The sequence below is a fragment of the Xenopus laevis genome, chromosome 9_10L (assembly GCF_017654675.1).
Source record: "Xenopus laevis strain J_2021 chromosome 9_10L, Xenopus_laevis_v10.1, whole genome shotgun sequence".
Classification (NCBI taxonomy): Eukaryota; Metazoa; Chordata; class Amphibia; order Anura; family Pipidae; genus Xenopus; species Xenopus laevis.
The window spans coordinates 123,346,036-123,373,864 of NC_054387.1; the positions used below are offsets into that span (position 1 = coordinate 123,346,036).

The 27,829-nt window shown below is 42.6% G+C and overlaps 1 protein-coding gene across 1 annotated transcript; it reads right to left on the reverse strand.

Moving 5' to 3' along the window:
- Nucleotides 1–989: 989 nt before the first annotated feature.
- wdr90.L (WD repeat domain 90 L homeolog) lies at nucleotides 990–27,820 on the reverse strand. Its single transcript, XM_018236660.2, has 43 exons — nucleotides 27,636–27,820; nucleotides 26,469–26,560; nucleotides 26,018–26,194; nucleotides 25,084–25,222; nucleotides 23,907–24,077; nucleotides 23,679–23,802; nucleotides 21,815–21,885; nucleotides 21,596–21,705; nucleotides 19,870–20,058; nucleotides 19,648–19,704; nucleotides 19,481–19,549; nucleotides 19,253–19,363; nucleotides 18,970–19,115; nucleotides 18,672–18,729; nucleotides 18,481–18,599; nucleotides 17,435–17,596; nucleotides 16,769–16,899; nucleotides 16,385–16,501; nucleotides 16,026–16,261; nucleotides 15,733–15,872; nucleotides 15,514–15,644; nucleotides 15,228–15,358; nucleotides 14,012–14,173; nucleotides 13,780–13,908; nucleotides 13,488–13,621; nucleotides 11,615–11,655; nucleotides 11,395–11,532; nucleotides 10,324–10,521; nucleotides 10,083–10,168; nucleotides 9,761–9,863; nucleotides 8,257–8,378; nucleotides 8,015–8,174; nucleotides 7,708–7,898; nucleotides 6,981–7,149; nucleotides 6,780–6,891; nucleotides 5,443–5,614; nucleotides 5,230–5,352; nucleotides 4,968–5,148; nucleotides 4,751–4,881; nucleotides 4,190–4,330; nucleotides 3,453–3,566; nucleotides 3,068–3,152; nucleotides 990–1,674 (listed from the first exon to the last, which is right to left on the reverse strand). The coding sequence occupies exons 1-43, from the start codon at nucleotides 27,643–27,645 to the stop codon at nucleotides 1,517–1,519; spliced, it is 5,541 nt and encodes a 1,846-aa protein (XP_018092149.1). The 5' UTR covers nucleotides 27,646–27,820; the 3' UTR covers nucleotides 990–1,516.
- Between the last annotated feature and the right edge of the window lie 9 nt (nucleotides 27,821–27,829).

Below are 27,829 nucleotides of genomic sequence, written 5' to 3' on the forward strand. Positions count from 1 at the left end.
CGAACCGAAACCTGGATTCGGTGCATCCCTAAAAATAACCTGCATGTAGAGAGACACAATGTCTGGTGAGTTTAATAGAGTGAGCTCTAATACATCTGCTAGGCAAAAGGAGCCCCCCTATAAGATATATTGGATCTAACTGTCAGTGAATATCTGATACCCAACTGCTGAATAAAGAGAAACAGATGCTGAGAGAGGAATAGTGAAGATGAACTTGATTATTTCAGAAATGATACAGAATTTTTAATTGATTGTATTTAGAAAGTTTCTTATTGCAGTATGATGAAGCGTATATTACATTTTCATTTTTGTGATAGTTCCTCTTTAACTTATCCTGGGGGGCCCTGGCGCCAATGTATTTTTTTTTTTAAATTTATAGGGTGCCCCTGGCCATCAATGGTTTTTAAAAATGTGCTTTCAGTACAAACAAAATAACTGCCTTTTGCACAAATCCTGCATGTAGAGAGACATGATGTCTGGTGAGTTTAATAGAGTGAGCTCTAATACATCTTCTAGGCAAAAGGACCCCCCCTATAAGATATATTGGATGTAACTGTCAATGAATATCTGACACCCAACTGCTGCACGAAGACAGAATGAGGAGAAACAGATGCTGAGAGAGGAATAGTGAAAATAAACTTGATTATTTCAGAAAAAATGCAGAATATTTAATTGATTGTATTTAGAAAGTTTCTTATTTCAGTATGACGAAGCTTATATTACATTTTCATTTTGCATTAGTTCCCCTTTATCTTATCCTGGGGGGCCATGGCACCAATGTTTTTTTTTCCCCCCTTTAATTTATACGGGGACCCTGACCACCAATGATTTTTTTTTTAACTTGTAGGGGGGTCCTGAACGCCAAATCTGGCGGGTTCGGCCGAATCCAAAATAGTGGCACCATCTGACAGCAGCCAAACTTTCTTTTGTGCTCTTCCTTAGTTCCATTTTCAACTCAATTGTTTCAAATAATACAAGGGCAAACTGAATTCACAAACTTTTTTTTTATTTAAAAACATCTTTGCAAAAAAAGAAAAAAAAACCAATTAAAAGTAATAAAATAGATTTTGAATTTTTACAAAAAAAAAAAATTGAAATAAAAATGTCTGCTCTCGGCTTCTCTGTGATTGAACAGCCCAGGTTAAACAAACACATCCGCTCTATGAGTGCCGCGCTCACTGCTAGAGAGAAATCCCGGGGAATGATGCCAGTTAAAGGGCAAGTAAAGCCCCAGTAAATATTTGGCTTTCTTTATGCAGATTACCATTTAGGGCCATTTCCCACAGTCACGGCTCGTGGTTTAGACCTGTCCTCAGCCTTCTCCAGTTCTATCCACCTGGCGGTTGGAGCATCACATGACATTTAAATATCCTGCACCCTGGGGAGCATTCACTTCTCCCTAAGGTTGAATGTTGAAGGCACATTGGGTTGAGTGGAGCCTTGTATAATGATACTAATAAGCCAAGCAAAGGTTTAGCTGGCCATCTGGACACAATACATACATTGATCCAAAGTACTATGAATTCTGAATGTCCCACACCAGCACTTGATTATATGAAGCCGTGAACAGTAAGTTGCCGGAGGGTGATACTCGGCAGAGATGTACGGCGTCATCGTGAGCTGCAAAATCTTGTTTGGTGCCAGCAGAGGTGTCAATGAGACGCAGGAGTCGTTCTGTAGAGAGAGTTAATGCATGTGTAACATATGGTGCATTGGTACAGATATAGGACCTGTTATCCAGAATGCTTGATACCTGCTGTTTTCCTGATAACGCATCTTTCCGTAATTCATACCTTAAAGGGGTGGTTCGCCTTTAAATTAACTTTTAGTATGTTATAGAATGACTTTTCAATTGGTCTTTTTTTTTATAGTTTTTGAATAATTTGCCTTCTTCTCCTGAAGCTTTCCAGCTTTTAAATGGGGTCTCTGACCCTATCTAAAAAACAAATGCTCTGTAAGGCTGCAAATGTATTGTTATTGCTACTTTTTATCACTCCTCTTTCTATTCAGGCCTCTCCTATTCATATGCCAGTCTCTTAATCAAATCAATGCATGGTTGCTAGGGTAAGTTGGACCCTAGCAACCAGATTGGTGAAATGCAAAACTGGAGAGCTGCTGAATAAAAAGCTAAATAGCTTTATAATAAAACATTTAAACCAATTGCAAATTGTCTCAGAATATCACTCTCTACATGATTCCCCCTTGTTCACCTTCCAACACTTTTTTCAGTTCAGTTGGTTGTAGATTGCTCCCTGCCAATTAATTTCTATTTATTATCTATTCTAATATTGAAGTGTAAAGTGTAATTTTTCACCTTCTAAAGCAGCTTGGGGGGTCACCGACCCTGTAAACTGATCTAAATTGATACATTTAGTTGATACATTTCTTATCTTTGTCCCTGCTGAGCAGAATCTCTAAGTTTCATTACAGGCAGCTGTTAGAATTGATACAATAGTTGCTAATACTCCAGAGATGCTGCTGAGAAATGGATCAACTAAATGTTGCAAAATTGTAACAGTTCAGAATCTGCACCTGAATTACTGAGCTGCCAGACTCAAACCACCAGAGACACAAACATTCAACTTTACAATTAGATTTTGGAAAAATGGTAAAAAATAAAAAAATGTTAAGCAATTGAATAACTGAATATCTCGTGACTTTTTGTCACAAAACAAGGAAGTAAAAAATTCTCCCCTTCCCACCCCTAATTTGCGGTTCAGTTCAGCCTAAAATAGTGGATTCGGTGTAGCCCTAATTCTGCATAACAGGTCCCATACCTGTACTAGAAAATCATTTAAACATTAAATAAAGCCAATAGGCTGGTTTTGCTTCCAATAAGGATTAATTATATCTTAGTTGGGATCAAGTACAAGCTACTGTTTTATTATTACACAGAAAGAGGAAATTATTTGGATAAAACAGGAGTCTATGGGAGACAGCCTTTCCATAATTCAGAGCTTTCTGAATAACGAGTTTCCGGATAACGGATCCCATACCTGTATAGGAAGATGATTTGGGGAGGTAAAAGGATAAAGAGCAAGAGGATGAGGGAACAGACTGGACTTACCATTGCTGCCCACGGCTATAAGTGACACCACGGGAGACAGGGAAAGAGACGTGGCAAAGTGTGAGAGCGGAATCCTCAGCAGAACCTGATGGAAAGAAGTTGTTTAGTTCCAGTTTATCAGGAAGTGAAGGGAAAGCAGCCAGTGAGTGGGCAGGACTTATTGCTGCCAGTGCTTGGGCACAACATATTGCTGCCAGCTGGTGATGCTGACAGTTACTCCTATGAGACATATACACTGGCTGATTCTCCACAATCAGTTGAAGCCGTTACAGGAGACGTGTAAAACACATCCTACACTTAAGCTGCCCCCGTCTGTACCCCCAATGCAGGTAGTATTGTGCACCCATGTATGTTATGATATGTTACAGTAACCGCCGGTACATACCTGCTTCTGGATTAGACTGTAGAACAGAATCTCTTTCTCCAGCCCAAATCCCGAATACACCACAGTGCCAGGCTGCCAAGGACAGAATGCTGCCAGGGTGGGGACAGACAGATCCTGGGGGAGGGAAAATGAGAAAGCAGCAATGCTTCAGTCTGCCGGGTAATTACGGGCAACCTCAAACAAACGATCTGAACAGGAATCTTAGAACTGTGAAATATTATCAACAAATAAAAGGGTATAAGGACATTGTGTTGATGAGTCAGTGCCAAAAGCATCCACTAGGGGACAGCAGTGTTGTTTTATATCAGGAGCATGCTAATATATGGGCTGATAAAAGGCCATTGATATTAGGGTTGCAAGAGTCCAGGATTCGGTTTGGGATTCGGCCAGGTTTCGTCATTTTTCAGCAGGATTCGGATTTGGCCAGGATTCGGCCATTTTCAGCAGGATTTGGATCCGGACAGGTTTTGGCCTTTTTCAGCAGGATTCTGACTTTTTCAGCAGGATTCATTTGGTCAGGATTCTGCCTTTTTCAACAGGATTCGGATTGGGCCAGGATTCGGATTCAGCAGGATTCGGCCGAATCCTTCTGCCTGGCTGAACCGACTCGATTTGCATATGCAAATTAGGGGTGGGGAGGGAAATCACGCGACTTTTTGTCACAAAACCAGGAAGTAAAACTATTTTCTGCTTCGTCCAGGAATAAGGCTGATTAGCATCAGTCTGAAAATTCCTACCTTTTGGCAAGTAGGAGCTGGAAAGCTCAGCCAATCCAGTAGCTCACATTTATCCTTCGACCAATCAGAGGCCCAGATACTGACACGCCTGTCTGTGCTTGCAGCCAACCAAAGCTCTCCTTCCACAGGAAGTCCTGCTGGCTGTAAGGGTAAGAACGCGGAAATGATAAAATGAGCAAAGAAATGATTATATATTTTTACTGGGTTCTGCAATTCAAATGGGATCAGTTATTTCTACCAACAGGTAGTACACAGACATTATAAAATACAAGGCTGATTTAATAATTCATTCTGATTTACAGGAAATAGCAGCTTAGAAGCCAGTGCAAAACAATGAATAATTAGCTCTGCAGCAACAGCTTCTGCAACAAATGGAAGCTCACTTTCTGCTAATAATTTGATGATTGCCAACAACCCCTAAGCTTGGCTTCTCAGCAGCAGCCCGGAGTACACTGAGCATGTGCAGAGCCACTGACACACAAAATATTTATATTTACTAATGAGATCCAAGCTGTGGAACTGCTACGGACAAGCCAAGTCATGATAAGATAAATCTTTCACCTTCCTGCTCGTGCACTCAATAGCGGTGATGGGTGATCCTTTGTGATCGCTCAGCACTCTGATGGTCATCCCTGTGCGTGGGCTAGTGATTGCCATCTGACCATCCTTTCCACCAGTCAGAAGCACCTCACCTGAAATAACAGACAAAGTCAATACACGGAACAAATTACGGAGCAAAGTCGGGGAGCAGGGACACAAGTCAGAGCGTGTTGCTGACCGGAAGTGGAGTATGAGATGGAGGTTACTGCACACGGGTGGGGATGTATTTTCATTTCCATCTCAGTTTTGGAGACACTGAATATTCTGATGGTGCCGTCGCTGTAGCCTGCAGCAATTCTCTGCTCTTCTGTGGAGACGCTGGACTTTGGCAGAGGGCTCCAGGCCAGACACAAGCAGCTCTGTAGGAGAAACATAAATGTTATAGGAGACTGGCTTTACCTAGAAGCTGTTGTAAGCTTCTGAAACACCCACTCGGTTACCTGGTTAAGAACTTGGAACTGAAGGAGCAGCTCACAGCTGTGAAGGGACCAGATCCGCACGCTGCCATCCTCCCCACATGTGGCACAATGGCTCTCACCATGAGCAACTGCCACATCCATCACCTGTTCAGGGCAAGAATTGAGCAATATCATATTATATTTGGCTTACGGCCCTACAGTCTAAAGTGGGATCCTTCCATAATCTTTTTTTACCTTGTTCCTATGGCCACTAATGAGTCGGATGCTAGTATTCTCCACCCAGTTGATGTACCAGAGCGTACCAGCTGTGGTACCCACAATTCCCATCTCCAGGGCGTCATCGAACGTGGCACAAACAATGGCACCATCCAGTGTCATCTCGTGCTCCATGAGGACTGATGAGGAGCTAAATGGATGGAAAACAGGAGGGTTGATATTCTTAGAGCAGTTATTGGGTGGGATACTCATAAAATCTCCTATATTAACATACCCACTATTTAAAGGGATAGTGACACTTTCCAGGAGTGATGTGCAGGCCACCCAAAAGCCAACCCACACTTGACCCTAACCCGCTCCCTCCCAAACTGGTGAGCTCTCATTATTTTTATACTAGTACCGGACTCGCCCAACTTTGATCTCACCAGAGGGGAATGAGACAGGCAGGCAAATGGAGAAATCAGGTACACCCTAAATTCACCAGAGTGGTGGGCCGTGGGCAGGTCTTGGCTAGTTACCCACACCCTCAAAGATGTGGATGTGTTTTGCTGGCCTGACTTGTGGGTCCCTGGGGTTTCTGGCCAGCCTATCACATGCTACATTGAGAATGGGGATCGGAGAATTTTGCGCGGATATATGGTGAGAAAAACAGTCGCTATCCCTTTAATATCTTCTCTTTAAATGGGTTGTTCACCTTTGAGTTAACTTTTAGTATGATGTAGAGAGTGATATTCTGAGACAATTGTAATTGGTTTTCATTTTTTATTATTTGTGGTTTTTGAGTTATTTAGCTTTTTATTCAGCAGTTCTCCATTTGCATTTACAACAGTCTGGTTGCTAGGGTCCAAATTATTCTAGCAACCATGCACTGGTTTGAATAAAAGACTGGAATATGAATAGGAGAGGGTTTGTATAGTAAGAGGAGTAGTAAAAAGTAACAATAACAATACATGTGTAGCCTTACAGGGCATTTGTTTTTTTACATGGGGTCAGTGACCTCTCATTTGAATGCCGGAAAATTAAAAATTAAAAAAATATTGAAAACCAATTGAAACATTGCTTAGAATTATCTAATATAAGTGATTCAATAAACAACTGGACTAGCCGAGTAATTATTGAAGACATTTCACTATTCATTCGTCCAATAATTACTCAGCAAGTTCAGTTGTTTATTGAATTACTTATATTAGATATACCATGACCTGGATGAATGAAAATCTTCATAGTCATATTGCTTAGAATTGGCCATTCTATAACATACTAAAAGTTTACTTAAAGGTGAACCACTCCTTATGGGTAAATAACGATGTATATAACTAATAAGAGAGCAGACAATATAACGGATGTGCCTGTACCTGGCACTGGAGCCTTTTTCTCTCAGTTCCTGCACAGCAGCCACCGACCACAGACGGATCCTGCGCGTGTTACTACCAGTCAGTAACCTGTTCCCTCGGCACAGCAGAACCCCTTCCATAAAGAACAGAAGCAGTTAAGTGAAGGCTTAGAAAGCGCCTTTTTTAGCAAACAACCTCGCTGTTCTAGCTTTGAGCACTTACCAATCTCCCCTTGGTCGGCTTCCCATGTCATGAAGCACCGGTGAGTCTGACAGTCCCACACACATACTTGTCCTGTGCTGCAGCCGCTATACAGCAGTGACGTGGAGTTATAGGCTACGGAGGTCAGCTCTGCCGTACCAACCTCTTCTGGAACCGCTGCTCTGTACACCTGGGGATGGAGGCACGAGTAAACCCAAGAGTGAGAGTACCTCCAAAAATTTGTGAAGCAGCAAGTAAAAAAATACAAAAAGTTTATTAGGACATCACCTAATAGGTAACGTCCTAATAAACTTTTTGTATTTTATTACTTGCTGCTTCACTTATTTTTGAAGGAACTCTCACTCTTGTGTTTGCTGCTGTGTGTATGCACCCTTGGACTGGGGGCGACCTGTGAGTATGTCCTACTACTTTATACTTGATTTTTGAAATTGCATCTATTTTCAGTAGTGCCTATACTAGTTGGACTCACCATTTTCTTTTTTTGATGGAGGCAGGAGTCACAAATGGACATGTAAGAATAAATGAACAGTGTGTGTGATAATTTCTTTCTGTGTTGTCTGAGCAAAAGATTTGGGTTACTGAGCTGCACCACAGACTTCAATTCAGGCAAGTTACTATCGCCCTGTGCCTCAAACTAAAAGTCTGTAGGAATCATGTGCTACGGTTGGAGAATCTAATTTGTAACCCCAGAACCTGCATTAGAAGCATGGTGGGATTTGGCTCAGACCTTTATCTGCGTGTCAGTCCCGTGAGTGTCTATCCTCCAGAAGCTGACAGCCCCAGGGCCCACGCTTGCAAAGTCATCGAAGTGTGCAGGGTTGAAGGTGACTGCATGCACTGACTGGAAGAGGCGACTGGTGGCCAACAGCTCATAGCCCTTTGTACTCCACAAGGCAAGGTTGCCATCTCTGTAGTCACCTGCCAAGCAATAGAAAAGTCAGCTACCCCAACAAACAATGTTAATGCATTTACAATTGTAATTATAAAATAAGATGCCTGTGCCTATGATAGTTTGGAGTCTCTCTCAGACTTACCGATGCTGATAAAGAGACGGTCATCTCGGGAGTAGCTCATGGCCTGCACCTCTGTACGGTGGTGCGTCAGGATCTTCATGCAGGAACCATCTTGTGTGTCCCAGACACGGATCTGACACAAGGAGGATCCATCCCCTGAGCCGGAGGCTGAAGCCAAGACCTGTGAAAGAAGAGGAGCTATGGTCAATTCATTTTTTATTGAGCAGATGTCTATTTTTTACCACCACATGACATGTACTCACAAGGGCATCATTGGTCAGAGCCAGGGTGGAGATTTCCTCAGGGTGCCCCAGCCAGTGGCGTTGAGATCCAGAGTGCAGGTCCTCCACCACAATCACACAGCCGCAAGTGTAGGAGAAGAAGCCTAGAATAAAAACAGATTATAAATGGCATGGCAGCCTAGAGCTTATTTTCCTATTGCATGTGGAGGCCCACAAGTAGGGAAATCACAAGAGTTGGTGGGGACCCATGGCAAGCTATCTGGTGCAGACACCATAAAATAACAATAAAGTCTGGAGAGTCTTTGCAAGTATGTAGTTTTATTATAGCACTACATGTTTCGGAGGAAACTGGTCCTTCCTCTGGTGCAGACACCAATAGTGATGGTGGAGTCAATAAGCCGACAAATAGAAGTGGGGACCCCCTAATGTCTTTCTCAAGTGCCAGGCTCAGAGCAGCTGCCCCTATTTGTCACCCTCTAAAAACAGCTCTGTCCCCAGGTCTCTTTAAAGTGACAGTATGCAATAAACCAATGTATAAAAGTCTCACATTTAGCAGAATTCCTGGTTGGGCCTCTAATCATATCCCAATGCAGTTGAGACACCAGTGCTGCTCAAGAACAGGCCTGGACTGGAAATCTGTATATTCTGGCAAATGCCAGAGGGGCTTCTGTAAGACGCCACAGACACGAGGCCTGTGTGGGAGCTATTTGGGCCTTAATGTACTTAAAGGAATAGTAACATCAAACAATTAAATTGTTTTAAAGTAATAAAAATATAACGGAATGCAAAAGGTTGCGGTGTATCATGGGTCTTTTCCCCTTTGAATGGCTGCCCCCATTGCTACACTGCAGCTTATTTATATAAATAATAGTAATGTTTCTGAAGAAAAAACAGCCCTGCACTAGTAAAACTGCTGTGTTTGCTTCAGAGACACTACAATTGTTTATATAAATAAGCTGCTGTGTAGCAATGGGGGCAGCCATTCAAAGGAGAAAAGGCTCAGATTACACTGCAGATAACAGATAAACTCTGTAGAACATAATGGTGTTATCTGTTATCCACTATTTAACCTGTGCCATATAGTCTTTTTTCAATTTCCACCATTGCTACACAGCAGCTTGTTTATATAAACAATAGTAGTGTTTCTGAAGCAAACGCATCAGTTTTACCAGTGCAGGGAAACACTACATTACATTTCATTACTTTAAAACACTTTCATTTTTTGGTGTTACTGTTCCTTTAAAGTACCACAACTTTTTAAAAAAAAAAAAAAAAAAAATCTTAGTGTGGACATGCAAGAGAGTAACCACCAGTACAGAAAAGGAGATTTGTGCTGCTGCCAAAAAGGGAAACTACATGTGCCAGTGTAGGGAGAGAGACCCGTGTTGCTGAAAGTAAGGGAACCCATGTGTGCCAGTTCACTTACATTGCCGTGTTATATAGGCTATATCCCAACTACACTTCCTGGCATACAGCAGTGACCTACCCTATATCTATCTGTTCACATTCCTATTCCAAATTGTACCTGTGTCCGGGTTCCATGCCATGTTGGCTCTGCCATTGCCATTGTACCCAATCACTGCTCTTAGACCCAGCATCTCCTGCCCCTCTGGAGGATGGCACATTCCCTGTACAGTCAAACAACATCAACAGCATTATTAACAGAAAGGAAATTCACACAAACAAACATCCCGCATTCTCGGTCTTTTTAATTTCAACCAATTTCAAATATTTGAATAGAATAGGATTATCATAAATAGATGTCTAATGAACATGCTGGGCAGTTAATATGTCTAATAATATAAGTGGCATTGAAGCGTGTGTGCGCAGACCATACAGTACATTACCTTGGCTAAATGGGAAGCCTTAAAGCGAGTGTGGAAATGTGTGTATGAATCAGGGCGTGGTGGTTCCTGGTTTGAATTTACCATCCCTATTAAGAAAAAAAAGAGTAACTTCAATGAATGCGTAATAATGACAGCAGTTGTATTTATGAGAGAACCAATGTAGCCAAGGCAGCAAAACAAGATGGCGCTCAGCATGCAAATACTGATATTTCCTACATGTCTTACTGTGACTCCTGCTCACCTTCCCTTACACGGCTACTGTTGCTTTTAGAGCCCGTGAGTACTTTGGTCCTGTTGGGTTGACATTCTATTATGACCACTGAAGACTGTTCATCACTGTCTCCTAGATCGGCTCTGTGCATATCTGGAACCAGGGTCCTTTCCAGCTCTTCTCTCTTCCCTTCCTCCTCCTGACCATCGTCAGACTCTGAGAAGAAATCTGGAGAAAAAGGAATGGAACAAGCTGCTTGTCTCACTGGAAGTAACACAGATAGTTGGTCACAGATCTTATCATTTCACTCCATCTCGCCCTTTCTTTCTAACTTCTGCCTATAGAGTATTAAACTAATCCATTTTCTTTTTCCCTTCCCTATCATTTAATTTCCTCCCCTTTCCTTTCTTCCCTCCCCTTTTCTTCCTCTCCCCAGAGAGTTGGTCCCAATTCTTATAATTTCACTCCATCTCACTCCTTCTTCCTAACTCCTGTCTATAGAGTATTAAAATAATCCATTTCCTTTTTTCCCTTCCATATCATTTAATTTCCTCCCCTTTCCTTTCTTCCCTCCCCTTTTCTTCCTCTCCCCAGAGAGTTGGTCCCAATTCTTATAATTTCACTCCATCTCGCCCTTTCTTCCTAACTCCTGTCTATAGAGCATTAAAATAATCCATTTCCTTTTTCCCTTGCCTATCATTTAATTCCCTTTCCTTCCTCTCCCCAGAGAGTTTGTCCCAATTCTTATAATTACACTCCATCTTGCTCCTTCTTCCTAACTTGTGTCTATAGAGTATTAAAATAATCCATTTCCTTGTTTTCCCTTCCATATCATTTAATTTCCTCCCCTTTCCCTTTCCTTCCTCTCCCCAGAGAGTTTGTCCCAACTCTTAGAATTTCACTCCATCTTGCTCTTTCTTCCTAACTTCTGCCTATAGAGTATTACTCATGTAGTGCATAACCTTGATTGGACAACTGCTTCCCAAACCCTACACACAAAGGACAGCGAATAGCCTCCTAGCTAAAGCAGATTTGCATGAAAAACATAACGCTACATTTGTACAGATTCATTTTAGTCTGTAAAAAAGGTAGAAAACCCACCTGGATGGTTGTTATGCTGTACAGGGCTGATGTCTAGGCGTGGAGGGGAGGAGATGCAAGGTCGGGGCGCTGTACCCCGTGGCATCCCAGAGGAGATGAATGTGGAGTCCCTTCTGTGCTCAGGGGCAGGATCTGGAGCTATAAAAAAAATATATAGGGTTAAACGTTCTGTTAACTAAATCTCCTATATGGCCTACTAAAGTGTAGAGATTAGACTTACCAGCACTTGAGTGCAGTGTAAACGGAAGGGCTGGAACACAGCTAAAGAAAAGCAGAAATATTAAAAGGGATGTAAAGGCAAAAAAATAAAAACACATTTTTACTTTCTATAATGAAAAAGAAACCTATCTCCAATATACTTTAATTAAAAAAATGTGTACCTTTTTATAAGAAACCGGACTGTATGCAGTGAAATTCCCCCTTCATTTTACTTGCTCTGACAGCTGCAGTTAGGAAACTTCAGACGTTCCCTAACTGCTGTGCAGGGAAACAATCATACTTTCAAACAACAGGGGGGAGCCCCCCCACCTTACTACCCAGAACTCGAACAGCTTTGTTTGTTTACCTTTAACAACTGTAGATTTGTATCCACAGACCCAGTGCAGTCTGTATATTCTGATTATTAATCAGTCTTGCTGTATCAGCTTCTGGCAGATATTATCTGACTTGTGCTGTTTTGATTATTTATGAAGATCTCTAAGCAGCCCAGACCATTCTGAGCATGTGCACAGTCTTGGTCTTGCAAAGATGTTTAACAAAATTACAAGATGACAGCCCCATGCGCCAACTTTAAAACCATAAAGCATTTGTTTAATTAGGCTTGTGGTGCAGTAATTTCATGTTTATATTTAATATACAAAATACAGCATTTCTATTATTCTATTTTAGACCTAATTGCCCTTTAAAGGAGAAGGAAAGGTTAAAATTAAGTAAGCTTTATCAGAAAGGTCTATATAAATACACCAGTAAACCCTCAAAGTAATGCTGCTCTGAGTCCTCTGTCACAAGAAACACCACATTTCTTTCCTTCTATTGTGTACTCATGGGCTTCTGTATCAGACTTCCTGTTTTCAGCTTAAACCTCCAGGGCTAGGTCTTGAGCATGCTTAGTTTGCTCCTCTCCCCCTCCCTTCTCTGCTGTAATCTGAGCTCAGAGCTATGAAAGAGCAGGGAGAGACGCAGGCAGGAAGTGATGTCACACCAAGCTAATATGGCAGCTGCTATCCTAAACAAACAGAGACAGTGTCTAGAGCGGTTTACTCAGGTATGGAAAAGCATTCTAAAGAAAAAAAAATGGTGTTCTAACTTGCACTGTTGTGGCTAATCTATTGACAATAAACTGCCTTGGTAGTTTTCCTGCTACTTTAAAAGAAGCTGATTTTTCAATAAACAGCCATTAATTTTTTTCTCATTACTATTCCCTCACCACATCTCCGGTGCTCAGCAAATCAGTGTTGTTGGAATTGAGGACACATGGCACCCATGAGTGACATCACACCAGAGAATGTCCAATCAACTCACTGATTTGAAGAGGAGCAGAGACGGGGCTGCAAGACGCAGAAAGAAAAAAAAAAAAGAGTGCATGTATATGTAAGTTGCTTCTTTTAAGTAGGGATGCACCGAATCCAGGATTCGGTTCGGGATTCGGCTTTTTTCAGCAGGATTCGGCCGAATCCTTCTGCCTGGCTGAACCAAATCTGAATTTGCATATGCAAATTAGGGCTGGGGAGGGAAATCGCGTGAGTTTTTGTTACAAAACAAGGAAGTAAAAAAATGTTTCCCCTTTCCACCCCTAATTTGCATATGCAAATTCGGATTCGACCGAATCTTTCGTGAAGGATTCGGCTGAATCCAAAATAGTGGATTTTGTGCATCCCTACTTTTAAGTGATTCTAATATAACTCCTTAGTAACACCTTTTACTTCTCCTTTATCAGAAAGTGATACCAATTAGTGACTTGCCGACCCCATTCTTCCCTCTCCAAACCTGGCCTAATGTGCCTCAATTACTCCGACGCCATTAACAGGTTGGCTTATTATTTAAAAACAGAATAACGATCTGTTGTTCTGCTCACAGGGCGAAACAAAACTTACTCTGTCTTTGTAAACTCAGGATCAGGGGCTGCCAGGAAATCCCATATAAAAATGGCATCACCTGCACTGATGACACATTGCTGGTCTGGAGAGAAATCCACTTGCTGTACTGCTTCAGAGTGACCAATAAATACCTGGGAGTAAAAATCTTAATTAAAGGTGAAGTGCGGGAAAGAAAGGAAGCACCTTGTTTTCTCTTGTATCAGACAGAAATTAAACATAGAGTGACACAGGGTGTAAGAAAACAAATGGAAAAAATATTAGGAAATAAAATCCAGTAAGGAGTCAGTACCTGAGGTCGGACAGTCCCTGGCTGTTGCTGATCCCATACTTTGAGGAGTCTATCCCCTGCCGTGAGCATGTGCCGGGCATCTGTACTCACCACTAGGGAGGAGCAGCATTGTTTGTGCACATGAGTCACCTGGAAGGAGAAAGAATGTTATGAGATATCCAAGATGTCACAATTGGGGGGGGTCAGCCGGATCCCAGTACAGCTTGTTAGGGTTGTACACGTTTTCACCTACTTCTCTTGTAAGACGTCCAGTCTTTGGGTCCAGCCATAAGACCTTGTTGCCTGAGGTTGTCACCAGCAGGTGGTGGGGCTTGAGAGGGCTGAACGCCAGGCTTAGGGCACAGTCTAGAGAAGTACTATCTAAATCCAGGATACTCACATCAACACGCAGGAGCTGAGGGAATGTGAAAGTATAAATAGTGAGTGCAAAAGGGGATGGTGGCACAGCACGGCTGCTTCATTGCTGCCTAAGATTTGGTGTAACAAAGTGCTGCTGATGTAGTACAGGTATGGGATCCGTTATACGGAGGCCCGTTATCCAGGAAGCTCTGAATTATAGAAAGGTTTTCTCCCATAGACACTATTTTATCCAAATTTTTAAAAATGATTCCCTTTTTCTCTGTAATAATAAAACAGTACCTTGTACTTGACCAGAACTAAGATATAATTAATCCTTATTGGAAGAAAAACCAGCCTATTGGGTCATTTTGCCTGGTCTTGTTTTTTTCCGAAAGAGCCAGCACTTTAGGATGGAACTGCTTTCTGACAGGCTGTTTCTCCTACTCAATGTAACTGAATGTGTCACAGTGGGGTGCTGTTCTTAGATCTACCAGGCAGCTGTTATCTTGTGTTAGGGAGCTGCTATCTGGTTACCTTCCCATTGTTCTGTTGTTAGGCTGCTGGGGAGTGAAATCACTATAACTAAAGCTGGCCATAGACACAAAGATGCGATCGTACGAATCCTCAATTCGTTCGATTTTCGGACCATGTGTGGAGAATCCCGTCATTTTTCGTTCCCACGGAGATCGGTCGTTTGGTCGATCGGCCAGGTTAAAAGATTTCTGTCGGTTGCCAATAATTTCTCTGCATGTATTGCCGATTGGACGATTTTCAGTGGGAGACTGTCACTATCTTTGTCGAACGATCTGATCTTTGCAACTATGGCCAGCATTACAGTACAGCAGTAAAGAGTGACTGAAGTTTATCAGAGCACATGACTGGGGGCAGCCGGGAAACCAACAATATTTCTAGCCCCATGTCAGATTTCAAAATTAAATCTGTTTGCTCTTTTTTTTTGAGAAATGGATTTCAGTGCAGAATTCAGCTGGAGCAGCACTAATTACTGATGCGTTTTGAAAAAAACAACATTTTTTTCCCATGACAGTATCCCTTTAAGCACATAACATATCGTTTACCATTCCTGAGTAACATGCAAGCAGTTGGCCTACCTCATCTAACGACCGGGCGTCCATTACAGTCACTGTGTACTCTGTAGGACCCACAAAGGCAAGGAGACGGCCATCATTGCTCAGAGACAGAGCCCGAGGGCCCCTCTCAGAGTCCTTGCATACCACATTGCCTGTTAATAAGATTTAACCAAATTTAACTCATTTTTGCCAAGGCAAATGGAAAGACAACCCATGACTAATCTGCTGACAGAGGAGCGTGGAGGACAGACTTGAACTGTAACGTCAAGGATTGGCTCTACTACTATAAAGTGAAATAATCAGTCACCTAGCACCCGCAGGACATGCTGCTCCTTGTGTCCTATGCTGAACAGGGCCACAGAGCCCAGAGAGCAGCAGCTATACATGAGACCTCCATCAGGAGAGAAGAGTAATCCTGTGATTTCACCTCGATGCTGCCTGTACACAAGAACACAAGCAAGAAAGTTAAAGAACAAATTTTTTTTTTATTTTTTTTTTTTGCATATGTGGGTAGGCGTGCCCTTACTTGTGCTCCGCCTGCAAAGCTGTAGCTGTGATGTCGAAGAACCTGATGGTCCCGCTGCTGAAACCACAAGCAAAGGCCTGTCGAATAGGATGGAAGGCTACAGCACACGGGGTCTCCTCTTCCGCGGTGAAGTCATAAAGCTGCAGGAGAGGCTGCAGTTGAGTAATAGCATTTCTAGATACAATACTTATTTATGACTATAGACTTATAACCGGAGTACACCTGTAGGATATCAAGTTAATGGGTGGGTGCCATTGTTTATTAACAGATACAGTTTTTTTTGTCAACAGTACCTGCTGCAGGGTGTCAGTATCCCAGATCCGGATGGTATTGTCACTAGACACTGTGACAAGCTGCGAGAGGGTGGGGTGGCAGGAGAAAGAGAGCAGGGAATTGGTGTGAGAGCGCATTAGTGTGTTGTAGCCCCGAGAAGGCACATCCAGGACCCCCAGCTCCCCACTTGAGGTACAGGACATGACACGCAGACCTTCTGGGCTAATAGCCACACAGCTCACAGGTCCTTCATGTTCTAGAGACACAGAACATCAGCTATGTAACTTTGGCTCATATCTATAGAATCAACACATTTACTCTGTTATTGTTCTTTTATGGGAGAATGTCCCTGTAAAAGAAACTACAGACAAAGACGTACCGGCCTCCAAGAAGACCCCGGAAAAGTCCAATGGCCACAAGCGCAAATAGCCATCTTCCGAGCCTGTGGCACAAATAGTTTCAGAAACACTGAGGCTGTTGATAGCTATGCCAGGACCTGAAAGGGAGAGGATTTAAATAAATGTTTAGGCCTCCAATTGTGAACACACTGGCATCAGTGGAAAAATCTCAAATGGATCAGTTAAATGGACAGGACTCCACACCATTGTACTCTGCATACAGACATTACTAACTGCTTATTCTAAATCTTACAGAACAGCCATCCTCCTGGAACATGGAAACTAATGCAGGCATATTCCTATATTTTCAGCAGGTGGTGTTATCTTCACAGAGGGTATAGATAGTACAGGGGTCCCATACTCACCTGAAGAAAATGTCTGTTTGTCCCGACGCTCATTGTGCTGCTGCTGACCAGGCTGCACCCGCCTCACATTGCACAGAACAACATTCTTATAGTCTATTTCCAGTATATGGCCACTACGGCTGCACACATAGCTAGAGGAAGAAAGGTTAGATTGGTGAGGGAAAGACGGAAATCATGGAAATACATCTGCACACACAGCTAAGGAATAGAGGGGAGAGTTGTGAGGGAAGGCTGGAGAATAGGAAAGACATGACTGCACACATAGCTAAGGAATAGAGGGGAGAGTTGTGAGGGAAGGCTGGAGAATAGGAAAGACATGACTGCACACACAGCTAGAAGAATAGAGGTTAGACTGGTGACAAAAGGTGGAGATGAGTGAAAATACAGCTAAGCACACACCTAAGGGAACTGATTTAGGTTGGTGAAAGAAGAAAAAGAATTTGGCAGGGTAAAGGAAAGAGGCCACATCATACTACAATTACATTTTAAAAGAGAACTATACCCCCCCCAACATATAACAGCCCCCTCAACTGCCCTCGATCTGCCCCAGATCTGGGCAGATCAAGGGCAGTTGAGGGGGTTGTTATATCTCAGGGGGGGCGGGGTTTGTTCTCTTTTAAGGTAACTATCCCCTTAAAATAGTCAGTAAATCTTGCTCAAACTTACAGAATCCTGTCCTCAGCTTCCTTCTCAGGCCTATGTCTGGCCTCAAATGCCAAATCGGTAAACTCCAGCGAGTGGTATTCACCCAAATTCACTGGACAGGAACGCAAAGTCCCACCACGTACCCGCCAAAGGCGCACATTATCCTTTCCACATGAGACCATCCTGGGATGAAAGAGGTTTAAACATTATGACAGAGATTAAAGGTAATAACACACACGGCAAGCTTTATTAACTGGGCAGTTGGGAGCTCCATGGATGTGGCACAAAATCACCCCTACATTTCAGTAATGACATTGTGAATGTGTGATTTCCATATATATATATAAAATTGCCATTGCCCCAGTGCAGAGTGCATTTTATTTGTAACTGTATTTATTTGTTTACCTTTGAGTGAACGTTTAGTATGGTGCTGAGGCAATTTGCAATTGGTTTTCATTATTTGTGGTTTTTGAGTTATTTAGCTTTTTATTCAGCAGCTCTCCAGTTTGCAATTTCAGCAATCTGGTAACTAGGGTCCAAATTACCCTAGTAACCATGCATTGATTTGAATAAGAGACTGGAATATGAATAGGAGAGGCCTGAACAGAAAGATGAGCATTTGTTTTTTAGATGGGACCAGTGAGCCCCATTAGAAATCTGGAAAAAGTCAGAAAGCAAATAATTTAAAAACGACTAAAAATAAATAATGGCGATCGATTAAAAAGTTGCTTAGAATTGGCAGTTCGACCTTAAAGAGCAGGGGTCCCCAACCTTTTTTTACCCGTGAGCCACATTCAAATGTAAAAAGAGTTGGGGAGCAACACAAGCATGAAAAAATCCATTGGAGTGCCAAATAAGTGCTGTAATTATCTATTTGGTAGCCCCTATGTGGACTGGCAGCTTACAGGAGGCTCTACTTGGCACTATAATTCGTTTTTTTTTTTTATGCAATTAAAACTTGTTCAAAGCCTGGAATTCAAAAATAACCACCTGCTTTGAGGTCACAGAGCAACATTCAAGGGGTTTGAGATCAATGATTAAGAGAATCATACACAAAATATGCTCACCGTGTGTCATCAAAGAAAGCGATTTTCATGGTCTGGATGTCAACGTCTGTGTGAGCTTTTGCCAAAACTACAACCTCCCCACTCCGGCTTGCCTGAGACGTATTCCATACAACCACCATCTGCAAAGTTAACCCAGTATTAAAGCTATGCCAACACTTGACAGACAAAGAACATAATGCGGCAGTACTCACTGTTTTTCCATGGCTGTCTTTTCCTACGCCGCATAAAACGGCCCCACTGTGTGAGAAACTGTAAAACACACATTTTTGTAAATATATTTAACATGTTAACTGAATTGATCTGAACTGGAGATAAAAGGAAACTATTTTAAATCAATCCCACAATTGCACACATAGCTGGGACACAGACAGGCAACACACTACAGTGTTAAAGATTAGGTGAAAACAAGGCCCATGAATCAGCCCCAATATGCGATATCAGTAAAAGAAGTGTTGGTGCTTGCCCCAATCTCAGTGTTCAGAAACCCACCTGAGGTATGAGACGGAGTGAACGTGAGTTTTAAACATAGCGAGAGAGTTTCCTTTCTGGAAGTGCCAAAGTCGCACCATGCTGAGAGAACCTGTCTGTGCGGAGGCGAGCAGTGTGCAGCTGCCATTAAAGGCCAGAGCTGAGACCTACAGTAAAAGAGACAAATGAAGACATGGCTTATATCTCTTGAGAGGTCTCCTAAAACAACAGCCCCAGTATCAACATAAAAGTTCCATTATCTTCCATAGCTGAATATCAAAATGAAATTTTATCTGTCACGTACCTTGTCGGTATGACCCAGCAAAAATCTTTGTTCTCCTGTCTTCACCTCGAGAACCACTATAATGGCATGGCATGGATACACCACGGAGCAGCCAGTATGAGTCCAGAGTGCCTTAAACAAACAAAAAGTAATTTACCGACAAGGCAGCATGCTGAATGTCTCAAAGATAAACTGTGCTGTACATAGAGCATGATAAAGCATTTGCAGGTGTGCGTAAGGATTACTTACAAATCGCTCTGTGCATCCACCAAAACCAATTATTCTCCTGAGATTCAGAATTGGGTCAGGAAGGAGTTTCTACAATATAAAGAGCGGAATTGTAAAAATACAGTCCTCTGGGTCAATCTGTGCTTTTTCCTGAATGATCTGAAAAGCCCACAGGCTGGAATACTCACTTTGCATTCTGGGGGCACAGACAAAGTTTCTGGTCTGTTCACTCTTGTGCAAATTACCTGGGGAAAAAAAAAACATACAGATGTACGAGTGTGTGAGTTGAAAGTATCCTACAGCCTTGACCCCCAGTTGTTGTTGAGCTTTGGGAGTTTAAAATCTGATAGTTGAAGAGCCACAGACCAACATTCCCTGTTTTACTCAAGAATCTCTGTGCTGTCACCTACCTGTTCAGTATCAGATTTGTGCCTGTGGATTGAGAGCTTGTTTGTCTTGTGTGCATAAACATGAACTCCTTCATCTTGCTCCACACTTCTGCTTCCCTCCTCCCAATCTCTTGCCTCTTCAGCCCTCGTGCTCACAGAGACATGTCGTTCAGGAACAGATTCTGCCCGTAGCAGACTTCTATGGGGCATCTTCGAGAAAGAATAACATACTTATGTGTTGCTCTTTATCTCTGTTTTACCATCTCCGATTCAGATATGCCACGTGCATTCACATAGAAAGATGGGTAAAAGCATGGAGTAATTCATGATGTACTCATAACAATCAAATACAAGAGTATGGCAGCTCCACTCACAGTAATACTGACACAGCAGTATTGTCCAATTGACGGTCATGCGGCCCGCGACCCCCCCCCTTATGTGGCCCTCCACATCAAAGTCTGCCTGCTGTGTCTGTTTACCATTTGTAATCTTTAAAAGGTATCACTACAGAGATTGACTAGTCCCTGCATTGTTTAAACCTCAAATTCACACTGTATTGTTCACACACGTAATTCCCCCTGCAATGTTCAAAGTTGTGACACCTCTATTGTTCACATCCTAAAGGCCTGTACTGTTCCACCTAAAACCCAGACTGAAACTGCCCACATTATTCACCTGTTCACACTTTATACAAATGCTAATGGGGCACCAGCACTGTGTCACTGTATGTAGTACATCTTAGACTGGTCCTGATAGGTTTCCCTGTCTCCTGCTCTGTTCTGCCTTCCCTATGCTGTGTGTGTCATACTTTGCCTGCTCTTTGCACCCTGTGTTTGCCATACTCTGCCTGACATGATCCCAATGGAACATAAGCCTGGTATTTGTTCTGGGGGGTTTGCTAGCATCTGAAAATTATGGTTAGGGGCCCCCAAATTGTTTAATCGTATGCTGGGGTACTGTATTATACACAGGGGAGGAGGCATATGGATTTAAAGTATGTCTTAATATGACTTAACTTTTTTCACATATGAGTGACATCCCTGCTGGTGCCGGGCCAAGGTAGTTTGGCTCCCTAGGCAAGAGCTTCAATCAAAGCCCCCCTGTCCTGCATTACCATTTCCCTCCTTACCATGATGGTTTCTAAATAAAGAAAGCAAGAAAATGTACAATAATTTTTTATTTATATGAATGCAGCAGCCATCCATAATACAGCCCCCCCCTGTACCTGTGCCAGTAGCCATTCATTATACTGCCCCCCTACCTGTACCCGCAAGCTCAGCAGCCATTCATCATACAGCCCTCCAGTAGCCATCATATTGCCCACAATCTTTACCTGTGCCAGCAGCAGCCAAAAATACACATCATATTGCCCCCAAGTATTTATGTACCTGTGCCAGCGCCCAGCAGCAACAAAAAAAAAAATACCCCATTAAAAGTGTGCCCCTCAATGATGGCGTCCTAGACAGCCGCCTACTCAATCTACTCCTAGTTCTGGCCCTGATCCCTGCAGTGAGCACCAACCATCAGTTTTTTTGGTGTGCTATTAATGTGGACATGGTCTTGCAGTAACATGGGTGTGGTTCAAAGTGGGTGTGGTTTAAAAACGGGGAGTGGCTAATACTGGCATCCATTATCGGCCGTTCACCAAGTAGATTAGAAAAATTCCGGCCCTCTGTACCATATAAATTGGACAGCGCTGACCTAAAGGGATTTGAACATGAGAAATATACATAGTGCCCACACTCACCGGTCTGGGGGTGGTTATCTGCTGGATTAGTGACACTCTGTCCTGCACAGGTTTGCTAATAGTAACAGAGCGAGGGCGTTCCCGAGCTGGGCTGCGAGACATGGGGGCACCTAGAATGAGAACACTCATTTGGTTTCAGTGATACCTTAAAGGCAGACATAAGGACCAGCCATGAGAAGCAAGTTAGGCAAGGATTAGGACAGAAGATTTGTTACTTACCAGGAGCCGTGAGCACAGACTGGCCCTTCTGTATAGAGTCATAGGGCAGTTTCGAGCCATCAGAGGGGAACCTGAAGAACAAAAAGTTATTGCAAAGGGTCTTGTACCAATTAAACTTGAAATATTTGAGAGTGGAGAGGTTGCTGAATTTTCTCACAGAGGTCGTTGCACTGACAGATACAATTGACAGTTCAACAGGTCTGGACTGGCATTCAGAATAGTCTCTGGCATTAACAGTACACAGAGACCCCCCCCCCACACTACATAATAACGGTCTATGGCACCTTACAACAGCCCCTCTGGCATTTGCCAGAACCCATAGAATTGCATTACAAGTCGTTCCAATATATCAGTACCAAAATCTCAATTTAGTAGAGTTAGTGATAGTGTCGATGACAGTGTATTAGAAACCTGACTAAATCAAATGCAAACAAAATTTGAAGAGAGAGGAAACCTAGTGGAACTTCTAAAAAAACAACGTTTAGATATATAACAAAGTGCTAGTAAAGTCCAAAAAAATCAGACAGATAGAGTCCCGTTACAGCACAGTGAGTACTCATGTGGAGAAGGCCATTAAAAAACATTGGTCGGTACTTAGGGAAAGCTCACCTGAAATAAACCACTTTAAAAATCCTCCAATTATCTCATATAAAAAACCTAAGACCATTGGATCTATGGCTATATGAGCTGATGTTGGTGGTACCCATTCCCATGAGGGACAATTGCAGCCAAGAAGGAATGGGACATACCCATGTCTTGGCTGTAGTTGCTGTTCAAATTGTCAAAAAAGTGAGGTGTTATATCACCCAAGGAAAGGGACAGCAATTAAAATTAATGGCTTCTACACATGTGAAAGCACTTTTGTTGTGTATGTTATAAAATGCCTGTGTGGGCTAGCTTACGTTGAGCAAACCTCAAGAAGCTCTAAAGAGCGTATAAGAGAACATAAGTCCGCAATTAACATTAAAAAAGTGATCAAGCAGATGCAAATCATTTCCTTGTTGCAAGTCACTTGTTGCAACGATTAAAATACCTATCAATTGATAGTGTTCCTAAAACACGGAGAGGGGGGAGACCAAGCAAAATTGTTACTCAAAAAGAAAGCAAGATGGATCCGAAAACTAGAAACATTAGTACCCCATGGTCTCAACGGGGAATATGATTTAAAGAAGATTTATCATTAAACTTTTTTTTAACAAAAATCTTTTAACTTTATACTTTATTTATTGGAATCATTTTACTTATGTATTTTTTGTATATATTTTCTTTTTACAGTAAAGCTTTTTCACAAGAAAACTAATGGACACTACGGAGAAAGGATTTTTCACTGAGGTAGACATAAGTATCTATATGTAATAATATGGATTATATCAGATACAATGTGGTGGACTATATATGTGATACATTGTTTGTTGTAAATGTGAGAATACATCATTAGGGGTCACTGTGATACAATGTATAAATAACTGTGCACAGGTGCTGCGGAGGTGGCTTGATAAAAGACTGATGGTCTGAAACGTTGTCGATTGTTTGGGTCAGAGCCCATGTCTCAATAAAGGTGAGTCTGGGCCTGCAGTTCAAGCAATGGTGGAATGTGAGGCAGAAAATAAAAACCTCATAGTACACTTCTGATCCATGGACTAGGGGGAGTCATGAAAAAACCCTTAGCATATAAGAATGGCAAATAGATTCAACACACAGCTCAACAGGCAGCACTCAGCCTGAAAAACAGGTCAGTCTATGATAAAGCCTATTTCCCCTCTTACTTATATTGTTACATGTTTGGTTATTTGGGGGGGAGGTCAGCCTACATACTGCACAATCATCTCTGTTATCTTACCACCTCCGATATTTGGCTACTCACCTAATAAAGTCATATAAGTCATGCCACTTCTCTCCCTTGGGAACAGGGAATGACATCTCGCGAGGCATAGGAGAAATGCCGTCAGGGAGGGGCTTTGCATTTCGCGCCTCCATGAAGTTCACTTCTTCAATGTGGAAGACAAATGTGACCCATGAGTATATAGACTTGGGTTTATGTTTTAATATTATTCAAACTCTCCTTTTACATATAGTGACATACTTATCTCACCTGGGTTGAAGAGCAAATCACTGGTCATTAGGTTCTTCACAAGCAGGTTAGAGCAGAGCTTGGCACTCCTCAAGTGGCTGTACCTACGACTTAGGTACAAAGATAAGATGTACTGGACGTCCAAGAGAAGACAGGTCCAGCGGGAGCCTGAGGGGGCAGGGCCTATCATTCCTGGCATGGAGGAAGGAACAAAGCTGTGTCATATTAGTGTTTATAAGGAACATTGGTCTGTCTAGTACTTGCTCTACATTCTCCAATCTCATCATAGTTTTAACAAACAAAATATGCCCTTAATGGCATTCTGTCATGATTTTTAATGATGTAGTTTTTATTTCTAAATGACACTGTTAACACTGCAAATAATTCACTCTACAATATAAAATTTCATTCCTGAACCAGCAAGTGTATTTTTTAGTTGTAATATTGGTGTGTAGGTGCATCTCAGGTCATTTTGCCTGGTCACGTGTTTTCAGAAAGAGCCAGCACTTTAGGATGGAACTACTTTCTGGCAGGCTGTTGTTTCTCCTACTCAATGTTACTAAATGTGTCTCAGTGTGACCTGGATTTTACCACTGAATGCTGTTCTTATATCTACCAGGGTGCTGTTATCTCATGTTAGGGTTAGTTCACACGAGGAGATTCAGGGAGATTTTGTCGCCTGGCCACTTATCGCCTCTTGTTCTGGGCGACAACTTCCCTGAACTGCCTCCGCGTGTCTTCCCATCCGCTATAATGAAAATTCGTCTGCGCTAAAGCACACGCATCGCTGAGTTTTCCGAAGTCGACTCGTGAGACAACTTCGGGCGACTTCTGAAAACGCAGTGCCGCGTGTGCTTTAGCGCAGGCGACTTTTCATTATATCACTCCAACTTGCAGTAAAGAGTGACTGAAGTTTATCAGAGCACAAGTCACATGACTGGGGGTAGCTGGAAACCTGACAATATGTCTAGCCCCATGTCAGATTTCAAAATTAAATGTAATCTGTTTGCTCTTTTGGGAAACGGATTTCAGTGCAGAATTCTGCTGGTGCAGCACTATTAACTGATGTGTTTTGAAAAAAACAATATCCTTTTAAATATGTTTTTTTTTGCAGAAAATGTTTATTTTGACATGCCCTTTAAACAGAACCCAGCAGCACACAGACAGCAGGAGCCTCATTAGTTCACTGCCCACTCACCTTGCCGAGCACCCTGTGCTGTGCCGTCATACACAGATCCCTTTATGGCTCCACATACAAATGGGAACTGCAGCCATGTTGCTGTGGACTTGAACTCTTTAAACAGATTGGAGAAAGAGATCCGGACGGTCTGACCATCCTGAATTGACAAGAAACAAAATAATTGAAGTGAAGTCGTAACAAGGACAGGATGTCGCACCATCTTGACTAGCTGCATTAGACCCTCCACTGCCAATCCGACTATCTAACACACATGTATGTAGTCAAGGGTAGCCAGTAGGCAAATTTTAGAAGGCAATGACAGGAGTTAGCAATTGGGGACATCAGATAGCAAATTAAAAATATTGCTCTCAAGAATTTTGCCTTTCCTTGCCCTTTAAGTCCTTTGTTTCTTCAAATGCCTTAAAAGGGGTTGTTCACCTTTGAGATAACTTTTAGTATGATGTATATCATGCAATTTGTTTTCATTTTTTATTATTTGTGGTTTGTGAGTTATTTAGCTTTTTATTCAGCAGCTCTCCAGTTTGAAATTTCAGCAAATCTGATTGCCAGGGTCCAAATACCCTAGCAACCATGTATTGATTTGAATAAGAGACTGGAATATGAATAAGAGGGGGCCTGAGTGGAAATATGAGTAATTAAAAGTTGCAGTAACAATAAATGCGTAGCCTTACAAAGCATTTGATTTTTTAGATGGGGTCAGTGACCCCCATCTGAAAGCCTGAAAGAGTCAGAGGAAGAAGACAATAATTCAAAAACTATGAAAAAATAAATAATGAAGAAAAATTGAAAAGTTGCTTATAACGTACCAAAAGTTGACTCAAAGGTAAACCACCCCTTTAATAGTATATACAGCTGACCTAGGAATGAAACCCCAGTTCCCAGCCTTTACCCATGCTCTTGGGTACCAGTTTGAGCTGCTCTGCACCCTTACCTCTGCGCTCACATCTACATGAACCACAAAATGTTTCCCGGGCAAAGGCTTGAACAAGATGTAGAGATACCGGCCGGTCAGACCCAGGGACTGAGTGCTGGTTTTGGGTAGTTGGATGTAGTTTCCAGCTGGAATGGAGCCACGGATTCTGTAGACTGTACATTTCAGGGTCTTGTCCTGTGGAGTAGAACATATAGAGATTAGACTAGGCAGGGTGGGCAGTACCAGTCAGCTCTAAATTATCCAGCACGCCAACAACAAAAACACTTCTATACATAATTACCATTGTACATACCAGAGGGGGGTGGAATGAATCAACATGAGAATGAGGAGAACCAAAGAAAAGTTAAACTGCCACCAACCCCAAAATATAAATGAGAGCAAGGATACAAATAGAGGAAATAAGAAAGTGCCTATAGCCTGGTCACAAAGGACAGACGTGGTACATTACCATGACACTGGTCACATCTCCCTCCTTGCTGGATTTCTTCCATTCCTCCAACCGCAAGTGCTTGAAGACATTTACAAATGGGTGCTGCCAGACTAAGAGACAGAGTGAGAGCAGCGCGATGTAGTTAATGTTACAGCAAGATTCCCTGTCCCAACCTGCTGCACCGGAACGTCTACATTTCTCTTAAATGCTCATCCTGCAGCCACTTGCCCTCACACTAGAGCTCAGCCACTTGCCCTCACACAACCCTATTGCTGATGCCGCCTTACTCCCCCTGGCAACCAGCAAAGCCTTATTTACACAGTTGTACATCCCAGGAGCCTGTTGTTTGTTATTCACAGTCTCATGCCTGGAACTGCCAGTTACTCTGTACTGACATAGAACTCAGTAGCCCTAGTGTTGCTTTATTGTCAGTACCAGAGAATTCTAACACTGACCATTGTCACCTGACATGATGTCTATGAGCAGCTGCTGACACCTTCCCCCACTGACCCTCATATTCCCCTTATACCAGCAGCATTAACCCTCATATTTGCCTTATACCAGCAGCGTTGACCCTCATATTCCCCTTATACCAGCAACATTAACCCTCATATTCCCCTTATACCAGCAGCATTAACCCTCATATTACCCTTATACCAGCAGCATTAACCCTCATATTCCCCTTATACCAGCAGCATTAACCCTCATATTTGCCTTATACCAGCAGCGTTGACCCTCATATTCCCCTTATACCAGCAACATTAACCCTCATATTCCCCTTATACCAGCAGCATTAACCCTCATATTCCCCTTATACCAGCAGCATTAACCCTCATATTTGCCTTATACCAGCAGCGTTGACCCTCATATTCCTTATACCAGCAGCATTAACCCTCTTATTCCTCTTTAACCCTCATATTCCCCTTATACCAGCAGCTTTAAACCTCATATTCCCCTTAGACCAGCAGCAGCATTGAGACACATATTTCCATCTGATGAAGCTGGACTGTCCTTTATCACAAGGTGTAACCCCATTAACCCTGTACTGTCTGCTCTGCCCCAGTATTTGCCCCATATTTCCAGTTGTCTCTGCATTTCCCCCTGTCTGTCCCTGTATTTTCCTAGCTGTAGCCCTCCACATGTTTCCCACTAGTGACCACATTCCCCCATCCCAACATTCCCTACCTCCAGCCATTCCTGCCAGCTCTGTCCTCCCGCCGCTACCAACTGAATCTTATTCCTCTAACGTCACTCAGCTGCGCCCGGGCCCTAGCAACCGTCACTGCTGCGTCTCATCCGCCCCTAGTAACCGTCGCCTAGTAATGACGTAAGCGATCAGCGGCTGCGTCCTCTCACGTCACGGCTCTTGTCGTTCCCTT